Raw genomic sequence first — 13,712 nt, 5'->3', positions numbered from 1 at the left:
ACATGGACTGTATGGTATTATTGCTGCTACCACCCAAAAAAACAGAGGGTCAAAGTAAACTAGTAGGTGCTAAAGTTGAAACTAGTAGCGTTGGTAGAGACCCAACAGGAACTAAAAGTCAAGAAACACAAATGTTAAGAGATGCCTAGGTTGGTATGTGTCTGCTATATATGCACATAGGCAATAAATAGCAAACACATTAGCCTTAACAGCTAAATTTGATAGTATCTCAGGGCTGACACCTGCGGAACATAATGCAAGTCTCTGCAAACACTATAATAAGTCTTCAAAAACTTGTATCCTCACAAACGTGTATCATCATGTCTCTGTTTTTACTTTGTTTTTCAAGAGCTAATTTCAAGCCAGGTGTAAGACAGTGAAATTAGTTAAAACGATGAAAAAAGAAACATTTTGAAAAACTCTTTAGATTGCACAATGACTGAGGAAATGTCAACTAAATATAGAAGGTAGTTGGGGGGGGGGGGCTGTATCTGTAAATGACACCGGTATTCTCCTTTTACTCTGTCTCTGCTGCACAAATAGGGCTACACCTGCTCAGCGTCCCAGTGGAAACCCAGGAGGTGCTGATACTGCTCTGCACCCACAGTGGACCCAGTTTTTGGATACAACGTGGTGCTCGTACAATGGAAATAAGAGTTGTGACTTATGGACATGCACATCTATTTGCTGTATAGGCGATGGCTTACAGTGTGAAGGACTTCAGAAACTGTTTAAATTCCTCCATTTTGATGTAGCAAAGTGGAGGAGCTTTAGAATATACTAAACTCCCAGCAGAACAACTATAGATCAACCTAACTACACAATAACTTATAAAAACCTGTAGAATTACACAGATAAAATGGATATTTCTAAAATATTGTACTACAATGTTTTGATGTGGTTGTATTATCCATCATACCAGTGTTATTGTCAAGATTCTTTTAACATTTTAGCACAGATCCTGAGAACTGTCATGGCATGATAATATATGGTCTCGGTATAATGTGGGACAGGCTATGTCTCTTAGTTTGTTAGTATCGTTTAATGTGTCAGAGACGTATTCTCATAGATTCACTACACTAGCTGGGACTAAGTGTGTGGGCTCGTGAGAACTGTTTAGAGAGACATTTTGTTATCCGGTTGTGGCAAATATGGAAAGACACTTAAAAATGTGTTGGTGTCACTTGTTGATAATTTTTTGTTTTGTTTTGCTTTGCCATGCTCTATTGTTTTAAAATGTGTGAACTTGTTTATTACATGTCTGAATAAGAAAATAACAAAATTCAAAAAAAGAAAAAAAAAAAACAACAACTCTTCTTATGCACAGGTATACTTTTTTTTTCATGAGCCACCTCCTTGGTTCTCGATCACATGCTTACACACTGGTTTTGCTTATTTAGCCTTTTGCTGAGTGAGTATTTTTTGCTGCACCTTTTAGCTCCATCTGGTGAGTGATTCAATAACTACTGTTTATTCACCACAATACATGCAGGTACAGATTAAGTCTATAATGCACAATTATGCATGAAAATTGTGTAGTGTTTACCCACCTAATAGTTCAGCTTAGGTGCTCTACATTGAGCAGGGCAAGCCATATTCATGACATGGCATGGAGGCTGCATTGTGTTTCTTGCCACCGATTTGCAGCTTCATTAGTAAAAATGTCAGCTCTGGCATGTACCTGGATGGGAGGGTAAATTATCAAATTACTTAACATTAGTACTGATTGCCTGCTAACACGCTAATGAACTACATCAGTCAACAACCTAAGTTTTCCCACACTAAATGAAAATGCAATAGACATTCTATTCTATTCTGTTCTGTTCTATTCTATTCCATTCCATTCTATCCTATCCTATCCTATCTGTTTGTCTGGAGCAGCCACCTCAATAAAAGACGACTAGTCACTTAAAGCCATGAATGGGGCTTTTCAGAGGTGGAATCAATTGAAAGTTGCAGCAGACAGAGCCTGAGGGGAGGGGAGTGGGGACAACTTTGCTTATCGCTCCCACCCTTCCCCCCATTTAGGGTCCCGACCTGCTGGTTCTGTTGCATGATCTGCGTCAAGTGAAACTTAGAGAACAAAGACAACATCCGGACATTTGTTATCGCCTTCAACATAAAAGCGTGAAGTTGTACGTTTGGAAATGACTGGGAAAAAAAGCACAGAGGCTGCAGAGACCGAGCGCCTCCAAACTCACCTTAAACAAAGTAAGCATCAAAACACGACATTTTGTTATACAAGTGTAAGATTATTACACACAATAAAATCAAGTATAAACTGAATTATTACTTTACAGTCCCAGGATTGACATCTTTTTAAGAGCAGTTGAGAGTGATTTTGTAAAGTGTCAGTTATTGAATTGACAGGGTAGGGCTAAAGTAAAACTGTTATAACAAATAGTTCCCTTCAATATTTGAGTCCTTAAGACTGATAATGCACACAGGATATATCTCAGCAGCTCTGAGATAACGTGTGCCATCTCTGAGATCTGTCTCTCAGGCTGAGAGACTTGCCTTCAAGTATTATCATGAAAGTTAATGAAAAAGATGTAGATATGTATGAGAAAAGGCCAAAATTTTATTGTGCGTACCTGCACAAATGGGTCTTAAAAGTCATAAGTGACTACATAGACCAAGTAATCTTGTTATCCAAATTATGGTTTTTAATTTCTTCTACCCCACCGATATTTTTTGAACAGAAAAACTTAAAATACATACACACTTTCTCATTAAAGTGTGTCCAAACTTTTGACAGGTACTGGTAGTAAATAAAGAAAAATATAATTGAAGTTTTTTTTTGTTTGTTTGTTTTTTAAAGGTGCAGTGTGTAGGATTAAGTGGCATCTAGTGGTGAGGTTGTAGATTGTAACAAATCGAATACCCCTCACTCTCTATCTACAGTATTGCTGCAATCAATTGTCCTCCAAACTCAGAAAAAAAACGACCTCTGACAGTGCAATGGAGCGGTCATTCAATTTGGAATTCTAAGTCGGAAACTCAGGCAAGATCCATCGAGCCTGATTTTGCTGACAAAAAGACACCTGAAGCCACAGCAAAATAGCAGCACACAGTCAACAATAAGCAGGACTACTTTTTCACCATTTTTGCTTTGTGTAGTGTAGTGTAATTTAACAACTTTTTAGTTGCCATTTCTATTCAGTTGATTTGTGCTCCATAAAAGTCTTTGCGAGCATACGGTACTTGCCTACTCCTCCAGTCTCTTTTAAAGTGTGTTAATCTGTTAAATCAGATGCTGCAGTGTCAGGATGGAATGAAACCCTGCTTGTACATGGCCCTCAAAAACAGTTTGTTGTAGGTGTCCATGTTTTCCCGAGCAGATCCACTAGGATGCATTTAGATTGGAAGTTGAGAATACTGACTTTGAACTGATTACCGTCTTGCAATGGATTTCAACATAAGTTCCAAGCGTGTAGGAGAACCTACAGTGGCCGCAAAACTTGCAAAAAACGCAAAAGGCCCTCTCTAGAGCCAGTATGTGTAGTTTGTCCGTTCTGGGCTACTGTAGAAATATGACTGTGTAACACGGTGGCCTCCATGGAAAAAGACCTGCTCCTTATGTAGATATAAAAGGGCTCATTCTAAGGTAATGAAAACACGTTTCTTATTTTCAGGTGATTATACACTAATTGATATTGTAATAATAATAATAATAATAATAATAATAATAATAATATAAACTTTATATAGCACAAAGTGCTTCATAAACAAGAACGAGTAAAAGAAAGCGGGAAAACAATCACATCCAAACTCACCGTCAACAAGCAAAATAACACATAAAACAGTTATAAGTAATGATAGAAAAGAATGGATAAAGTAAGACATTAGAGTAACAGATAAAATAAATTTAAAAAACAGATAAAATAATAAAAAGCCCTATGGTAGAAGTAAGTTTTGACAGAAGATTTAAAATAATACAGTGAATTTTCTAGTTCCTCTGGTAAGCTATTCCAAAGGGTTGGCACCCTGACAGCAAAAGCCCTGTCAGCCTTAGTCTTCAGCCTTGACCAGGGAATAGCTAGCAGAGCCTTATCAGAGGATCTCAAGCTATATGCTGGTGAGTAATGATTTAAAAGCTCTGCCAAGTAGCTCGGTGCCATACCATTCAAGGCCTTAAAGGTCAAAAGTAAAATTCAAATTAAATCAATTCTAACATGAACAGACAGCCGGTGAAAGGAAGCTAAAATAGGGGAGATATGATCATGCTTTCGTGATTTGATTAAAAGTCTGTAAAAAGGCTGCATTTTGGACACCCTGAAGCGATACAATCATGTTTTGGCCAAGGCATGTTAACACTGTATGACAATAATCCAGACGAGAAGTGAGAAAAGCATGAATCACTCTTAAAAGATCATTAAAAGAAATAAAAGATCTAATTCTAGAGATATTTCTCAAATGGAAAAAGCACAACTGAGCTAGACTTTTAACATGGGACTCGAAAATGAGGTTGTGATCTAAAATAACTCCAAGGTTTTTAACAGTGGGTACCACATGCTGAGCTAGAGAGCCAAGAGCAGGCAGAACTTGGCCATGAGTGTGCTCAGGGCCTATAATAAGGATTTCCGTTTTGGAAGAATTAAGCTGAAAAAAATCTTCTGCCATCCAATCCTTAACCACAGCAAGGCAATTATGCAGGGAACATAACTTAGCAGATTCAGAGAGTTTGCAGGACAAGTACAGCTGAGTAGAAAATTAAAATATACTTATGAATATTATATTCAACGTCTGCCAAGTCCGTTCTGCTAGATGGCACTAAATTCTACATATTGCACCTTTAAAGCTTGGAAAATGAATGCAGTACATATTGCGACCGCCAGAGGGCGTAGTTCTACAACTGCGAAACCTCCAAGAGTTTTATTTTCTTAAATTTGACCGGAAACGCCTTACCATTGCGTCACACTTCACGGTTATTATTATTCGCCTCTGTGTCATGACTGTACCTCCGAGTTGCGGTTTCAAACTCCATAATGCGGCGTTACATTCGTGCACTAATGCTGTGCACGGTGTTCGCCGTGTTTTCGGGCTTATATGTTTACAGTAAACTGTTTGACTCGGACGGAAACGGGGGAAACGGAGCGAAGAGGATTTTCATCCCCCCGAGAGCCCCCGGAGCCAGGCGAGGGGCCGCGGACAAAACTGGGCCCCAAAGCCCACACTGGTACAATAGGTAGGTCTGGGGTTTTCACGTCTTTTCCCGCTTTTAAATGTCGAAACAGGTAACATAATTGCATTTCATACGGTAGGCATGGGCACACATGTGGGTTTCTCATCCTCGTGTGGTGTGTAGGAATGTGACGCTGGCTGGCTCTGTGCAGGCAAAATACATAGCTATAACTGGATGCCTTTTTTCCTAGGATGGTGAAGGCATAACCCGCCCCACTCTGGCTCTGATTGGATACTATTAGTTTTTGCATTCGTTGGTTGGGTTGGTTAGCTTAAGGCATGAGGACTGGGATTGGTTGGGGTTAGGGTAAGAATATGGGTAAGCCAATCAGAGGCAGAGTAGGGCGGGTCATGACTTTGCCATCCTGGGAAAAAAATCCTCAAGTGCTGCTTACAAGTTCAGAGATTTATTAATGAGTATGTCTGCTTCACCAAGGTTACACTACAGTTGTCATAGGAAAACATGCCTTTTCCTACAGCCCAAATCAGTCATACAATTTGTCATTTTAAAAATCGATTAAAAACCATGAAGGTATATTTGAAGTCCATATATCATCATGATTTCACAAATATAGTCAAAACTTCAACATATGATGCAGTTGCAAACCCAGATCTGTTTTCCACACCTGACACCTGTGTGCACCTTCCTCTAGTGAGTTGAGATCCATAGGGGATATTACTGCATAATGATCAGGTCATAGTGACTTTATTGCACTTTTTTGAATTTCTCCAATGACATTTTTGTAGTTCTATCTCATAAGTTGTGATTTATATCAGAAGGACAAAAGACACGGTGGTGTTGTAGCCAAACACTAATCCCAGTACAGTAATTTAAAACAAAAGGAAATGTTGAATTGAATCTTCTCTGGCTCATGCAACCATGGTCTTGAGTCAATGAATCTGACTCAGAAAATGCATAGTTAGAGGTAAAAACATAATGAAAACTTGAACGTCTGGAAGGTTGAATTGATATCAGCCACACTAGGACTAATGTTCTTAAATTTGGTCTCTTCACTTATTATAAAATAATCTGTCTGACTCTCTGTCCTTTCACTCAGGTACATCATGCGTCAGCGAGGTCAGGTGGAGGCAGGTGGTGGCAGCATCCAGAGCAGACCTGAACCTCCCATGCACTTGGCTGTGGTGGCCTGTGGTGAGAGGCTGGAGGAGACCCTCACCATGATCAAATCCGCTGTGCTTCTCAGCATCAAAAGCCTCTGCCTGCACATCTTTGCTGAAGATCAGCTACATGCCAGCTTCATGGAAGCTGTGAGTAGGAAATATTTGAAACCGACTATTAAACTGCAAAACTGTAAGTCTCTACTACCAGCAAACTAATGTTATTTGTGTTTCAGTTGGAGTCCTGGCCTGGTTTTGTTCGCTCCAGGTTCAATTACACATTGTACTCCATCAGCTTCCCCAGTGAGAACGCAGCCGAGTGGAAAAAACTCTTCAAACCCTGCGCTTCTCAGAGGCTCTTCTTACCTGTAAGTTTCCTATAGATAGAAAACTCAGCAGAAATAAGTCTTCAACATGACATTCTCAAATCATGTAATATAGGCTTTTTTGGAAAGAAAAAGCTACATTTTAAATATAGATGCATCACATTTTATTATCCTGGCCGATATTACCTTTGCAAGGTCAGCGAACATCATAATGCACCCTTTCGAGAGCATTCACATAATTACATATTTTCCATTAAGTGACAAATGTCCTTTTGTGTTTGTGCCATCTCTGCAGCTGATCCTAAAGCATGTTGACTCGATAGTGTACGTGGACTCAGACATCCTCTTCCTGCAGCCTGTAGACAAGCTATGGGCGTTTCTGTCCCAGTTTAACTCCTCACAGTTGGCAGCCATGGCCCCAGAGCACGAGGAGCCCCGCATCGCCTGGTACACCCGCTTCGCCCGTCACCCCTTCTACGGCACGACGGGCATCAACTCAGGGGTCATGATCATGAACATGACAAGGATGAGGAATATGTTCTTTAAGGTACTCATGACTGATGAAGACACATTTATGTAGTGGCATTTAAGTGTACTACCCTTATTGGCCACAGGGTGTCCCCCTTCTGCTGCAGTTGTTTTGCAGGTTTGTGAAGGGATTCAGTTTGATCCTGTTGCAATGCAAAGCTACCAATGCTTAACCACTTACATCCTGACACTTATGTGTCAGGATGTAAGTGTGACTTATGTATAAATGTGTGTGTGCTGACAGAATGACATGACGTTGGTGGGGCTCCGTTGGGAGGAGCTGCTGATGCCTCTACTTCAAAAATACAAACTCAACATAACCTGGGGAGACCAGGACCTTCTTAATATAATCTTCCACCATAACCCTGGTAAGTGCATATATAGCATTTATATGTCCATATGTGCATAGAGATCGATAATGCTTTTCAGCCCCCATAGATATATTGAAGTTGGATTCATTGTCATTGACAGTTCCAAATTTGCTAGTTTATCACATCTGTAAAAGTGCACAGGATACCCCACTTTGTGGCATTCATTTGTCAACTAAATTGTTTGTCTTTGTGCATCGCCATCCCCAGAGAGCTTGCTGGAGTTTCCGTGCCAGTGGAATTATCGTCCAGACCATTGTATCTACGGCAGCAACTGTGCCTCAGCTGAGGAAGATGGCATCTACATACTGCATGGAAACAGAGGGGTTTACCACGACCACAAACAACCTGCCTTCAGAGCCGTCTATGAGGCCATACGAAAGGTGAGCATGCCTCAGTGTGTTTTAGTGCTTGAGTGGTTCCTCCATATTTAGGTTTTATGATATGCATTACAGGACTCTTGTTATTTTTGTGCTCGCATCTTTGGGATTTTTGCACATTGTTCAGATCTGAGTTTAAAATTAGCTGTCCACCAGAACAGTGATTGAAAAGGAACAAGTGCACCCCATTAAATGTCTCTCGGGTATAATCAAGGTTAAAAAAAGGCATGCTGAGCCTTTTGAAAGTGTTGCAGGTGTAATTTAGAGGAACATCTGATGGGTGGAGGCCTTTTATAACCCTTAGTGACACACCTCTGCCGTTTCTTTACCATCCAAGATGAGATCTTGGATTGGTGCTGACCCTAAAGACCACAAAGCTGCCTTCGGATGATAAGAAATTTGCTCTCTGCTCACCACGAGGTAGGGCATAGAGCATAGTGCAGCTTTTCTTCCATCACTCTCTACCTCCCCTGCTTGCATGTGTCACTCCTGGCTAAGTCACATACAGCTGTGTTCTCATTTGTTGGGCCTTGGAAGGTCAGTGGCAACGGCGGTCAAAGTTGAAATAATCTGAACCTTGAGCACAGTGCTTGGTGGCAGTTTCGAGTGGTGCGCCACACGAAGGGTAGCACTTCAGCCTAGTTGGGCACACCGCTCTCCTCGTGGGAAAACAACGGCACAACCAGCGCAGAGCAGTTTTACTGCTGATCACGTGTGGGCACCTTAAGTGTCAGTGACACCTGATTGTCTGCACTGGAAGACACAAATCTCCACCATTGGCAGAAGATTGGAGGGAAAGCTAATTCCCCCCGTGAGGATGTTTATGGGCTGTTTAGCGGCAGTGTAATGATATTGACGACAGGAGTGGCATTTACTTAATGAAGACATCAACATTGGGAGTCTCATTGCTTTCCTATTAACAAAGCATTGAACATAGATCAAGGCATTGGCTGATCCATACCTTATCCATGGCCTGCAGTTAAGACTACAGCATTATAGGGCAAGATCAATTACAGCAGTAGACACATATGTACCTGCACTGTATGCACTGGCACACCAACCCTAACCCCACCCAAGGGCCCATAGCATTCATGAACACACACCATGCATGTACACTGCTTTTCCAATAGTTTATGTATAGTAGGTATTGATGCTTTTATAGATATGTGATTAAGTCTGGTTTGCCTGGAGGATGGAGGAGTATAGATTTGTCGTCCGTGTGTTTAATCTCACTGGACAGACCATATCATCCATTTCTTTGTTGTTCCTCTGCAGCAGCGCCTCAGGATATCAGTTTACTGTGTGGAGTGAATAACCAAGGACAGTAACACATTGGGAACTTGGTAAAAGTGTGATGGTCCAAAAAAGTGGCACAGGAAAGAGGATTTAAATACAGACTCACACAGAAAACATAGAGGTAACATTAAAACAGTCTTTACGGGTACTTTTTTTACTCCATGTTGAAATATATCCTAGTTATTCGGACATTTTAAAAGTCTCAAGAAGTAATTCAACTTTAGAGTGTTTATAGTAATTCATGACTTAACCCACATGTGGGGGACAGGCACAGTAGTAATGACCCAATGTGCAGTCCTGCCCTATTTTCCCATCTACTGTCTAATTGGGTAAAAAAGTTCAACTCCTCTTCATCTAATATGCAAGTTTGCAAAGGCAGAACACTTCAACTTTCACAGAAGCCATTTAGAAACTAAACAGACAGGCAAGCAAGTCTATAAGTGTCCGACAGGGAGGCATGTTCAAAGCCGGGGTTACGTAGGGAATCTAGCAAAAGAGTGAATGCTGGTTGGAGAGCACATATATACTGGAGCTGATGACTAATGGGGAGCAGGTGTGTAGTCAGGTGACTGCTAAGGTGATATGTTGAGGGAAACACACTTGAAGAAAACTGGTGGACAGGTGAGAAAATGACAGGAGATGGTAGTTATGCAGGAGAAGCGCAGCGAGGGGATGATTAACTTGATGATGAATGAAACCAATGCAAAAAGTAGCATTTCCTCTTTCCTCAGCTTTCTTATTCACAGTTTGATATGTGTCACTCATGTATATAAACACATATCTATATGTAGTCTCTGCAAAAAACATAAACATCTATGACAGAGGGGACAAAACGAACAAACCCAACCTGCTTCGCTGCTTACCAAATTCACATAATGCTCACCCACTGAAAATAGTTAAAATGTCATACTCGTCACTGAAAAACCAATACACACCACAGTGAGACAAAGGCTAATAAACATGTCCATTTATTTTCATTTTTGGTTAATCCTTTAAATTTATTCTGATTAATTAATTAAATTGTGAAAAAGGGCCAAGGATTACTTAACTGTGACAGCCCTGCATTATGTTTATTATGTTTATGTCAAAATAAGCTATTAATTGTAACTTTAAAATTAAAATTTCACTCTTAATAAACTGGTGACTAATGTAAATCAGTGGCTCTGCTCTTCACCTGCACACAAAGAAATGAGAATACAAACAGCATTGCTCCTGTCTGTCTGTTCGTATGTGTGCGTCTCAAACAGACTGCAGCGGTCTGTCCGTCATTAAGAATCTCCTCCCTCCCTCTGCTGCAAAAGCTGAGCCCAGGAAGCTGTAGTTAAATTTTACAGCCGATGGTACACTTAGAGTTGGAGTCCGCGCATCAACAGTGCCCCATCAGCCACACAAAATCAATACACAAACTGTAAATGCAACTTTATGACCGGCGGGTGTGTATGTGTGTGCGTGTAAGTATGTGCTCATAAAAACGCCATTCTCTTTGTTACCCAATATCAGGAACCCAACCAGAAGCAAATGAGCCGGCATAAAAATGGTAATTCCCCTTTGATTTCCTCGGAGCATTGTAAAGGCTCCTTCATTATTGGGAAGACATGAAATTTCTTCTGTAATCCTCGGTTATCACCGGACGGTAAGCCTATAGCATAAAAGTGACTTCAACAGTGCTGACTGCTTTATGTTTTGCCCTGCTGACCAATCAGATTAGATTTGGAGTCCCATCTGAGTTCAGCATGCCTTGCGGATTTAGTCTTTAATTTATCCAGTTGAGAGATATCTTCCACGCCCAAATGCTGCCCAAAGCACTACTTTGCTGTTTTGACAGTAGTTTGGGATTTCTACTGCTCGGTTTAAGCTCTGCAACCTTTAGGCTACCACCACCCACATTTCCAGCTTTCCGAAAAACATGAAGGGGTAGAAAAATATAAGTCAACTTGCCTGGCGAAGTGAGACTAGTAGGACACACAAAAGAACATGAATTAAATATTCTGATACTCTGCACTGTTGAAGCACATTTCAAAAGTTCTTCATTATCAGTAGATGACTACACTCAGGAGAGAACTTCTTGGTCTCTTCGGGAAGGGTTAGGGTCCATATAAATTAGTGGTGGGCAGCCAGTCTCCAGGCCAGTTCCAGTGTCCTCTCTAAACCCTAAATCCTCACAGACATCACCCTTGACATCATCATTCAGGAGGGTGTGAATGCTCCAAGCACTGCCTGAGGAATTGGACTGCACTTCCACTGAAATCACATTTCCGGGACAGAGAAATAAGAAATAAAAAAATGTAGGATTTTCAAATTGGATATTCTTTGCTTTGGAATTAATATTTTACGCTACATTAAATCTAACCTATGACTCGTTTTGTCATTCCAGTATTCATTTGGCGCGGACCCACTGAATTCTTTGTTGACTCCTCTTGAGGACGAACTGTTGAAGACGACACATACTTACTGTGGTAAATCCCACGCGCTCTTCACCAAGAAGCTGGCACACAGCCTGGCAAACATCAACAGGAAGGCCCCAAGTGGACGGTGACAAAAATGAATGACAATGATGGAATAGAGGCCCAAAAACAGACTCTTTTTAGCCTCAGTTTTACAAGATTTGTTGCCAAGACAAGGAACGGTGCTAATTGTGGCTGGCCATATGTACTTGCTGTCCTTGATCAAGAAATTTAATGCCTAACATCTAATCTTGAAACCCTGCTTGAACAGCAGGACATTTTTTTTCGACTGAAACACAACCACTATAGCTTAGTAAACAGTTTGTTATCTGACAAACTGATTTAAGACTAACTGCTCACTTCTTGTAAATTGCTCTGGATAAGAGCGTGATCTAAATGAAGCGTAAGCCAGTACTAAACTTAGCAAACACAAAAATGTGTGCTACAGGTGTACACGCAGGCTTTTAAATGATTTGGCTCAATTCTGTCAGAGAGTTTGAATATTTTTATAGTTAACTGAGAACTGGGGAGTTGTTTTTTAAACCAACAGTTTCTCTTCCATGTCGTTGTATTCTAGTGCCTTTGGTTATTGACTAAAGGAGATCATTCCTTGTGCTGCAAAAGATCTGTAAAAGTTTGGAAGAGGAGCTCTTGACTTTCCATATTGGAGAATTTATTGAACCATGTGAAAAACTTTTATTATTAAAAGAGACAAAACCATATCAGAACTGGACAATGGGCTTTTTCTGCAGGGCCCGTTTTCTTAGATATATGCACTGGACCACTTTTACAACCTTCAGAAACCACTTGATTAGCAACAAGATGGTCATTCATGTAAAAATAAGGTACTGTATTGTGAATTTTCAAGAGACTGTATAAATGATTTCTGCAATTCTTCATGTTATTTCTACAGTAGTAGGGGATAAGCTTATAAAACCTCTGTTAGAGTACTGGTACACAGGTTATATAATTCATATTTTGACTAAACAGGATGATTCACATACTGCACTGTTCACATATGTACTGTAGGTGCCATCCCTGCTGAGAAAATATTGTTTTTATGTCCTATGTTGGTCTACATTTTTGTGATATCAGGTTCTAAGTAAACTTTTTTACATTTTCATCTGTCGGTTTGAGCCTGAATGTTTATGATCATAATTAGATATTAACTACTACTTTTTTTTTTTAAAGGATGTGTTGTGTCAATCAAGACACACAAGTATGCTTAAAATCCTGTTTAGTTAGTTTTGATACACAGTCTATCAGCATACACTCGTGCAGAAAAATGCTGTTGAACATGAGAATAAGCTACAAATTCCTCTCCTGATACCAAAGTGTTGTTTTTTTTGTTTTTTTTTTTTTTTACTGTAACTGGTTTTTGCACCTTTGAATGTATTTTGGACGCTAAGGGTTGAAATTAAAATGTTATCATTATCAGTTTCATGTATTGTATGGTTGTATTGTTAGAATATCCTTTGTTACATTTCCATGTTTACTGGTTTATATGTCTGTGTAAAAAATGTGTCTTTTTTTATATTAAAGATCATTTCAGTTTTGTAAGATTGTGTTATTTTTAACCACCAGAGGGTAGCGTTTTTTCATATGTCCACTAGTGTTGGGTGAAGAAAATATCTTTTTAGCTTTTTTCTTAAAAGGTTTGTTATACTTATATGAGTGTGTTTTAAAGAAGGAAAAATGTTATTTTATTATAAAAGATAAAATATTATAAGATAAAACTCTCAGATATTCTACATAGAAGCCATTTCTGAGGTTTTAATCAAAATACCACTTTATTTTTACATTGTTTGCTGTCATATGGGTTTGGATCAGCCAAATATAAACATCTCACATTTGATTTTTCTATCTTAACCAGTATATGGCACCTTTTTTTTCCAACTTGAAGATTGATGCTATGTTTCTATCGCCTCCTTGGATAGATCAATGGACTTGCCAATAATGTATGACTAGCCCACCCGAGGTGCTACACCATTTCTGCCTCAGCTCTAGGTGCTCATAAAGTGTAAGTGATGGACCAATAACACAGCAGTATACAGCTGCTTGTCTGTG

General features: G+C 39.8%; 1 protein-coding gene across 1 annotated transcript; it reads left to right on the top strand.

Moving 5' to 3' along the window:
- The first annotated feature begins 4,905 nt into the window (after window positions 1–4,905).
- gxylt1b (glucoside xylosyltransferase 1b) lies at window positions 4,906–13,205 on the top strand. The gene is made up of 7 exons (XM_067581832.1): window positions 4,906–5,188; window positions 6,243–6,453; window positions 6,540–6,671; window positions 6,925–7,176; window positions 7,402–7,525; window positions 7,736–7,908; window positions 11,576–13,205. The coding sequence occupies exons 1-7, from the start codon at window positions 4,989–4,991 to the stop codon at window positions 11,735–11,737; spliced, it is 1,254 nt and encodes a 417-aa protein (XP_067437933.1). The 5' UTR covers window positions 4,906–4,988; the 3' UTR covers window positions 11,738–13,205.
- Window positions 13,206–13,712: the final 507 nt, after the last annotated feature.

Source organism: Thunnus thynnus, chromosome 23, assembly GCF_963924715.1.
Source record: "Thunnus thynnus chromosome 23, fThuThy2.1, whole genome shotgun sequence".
NCBI classification, from domain to species: domain Eukaryota; kingdom Metazoa; phylum Chordata; class Actinopteri; order Scombriformes; family Scombridae; genus Thunnus; species Thunnus thynnus.
Note: the sequence above shows the minus strand (reverse complement) of the source record. Positions and strands in the feature narration are given on the sequence as shown.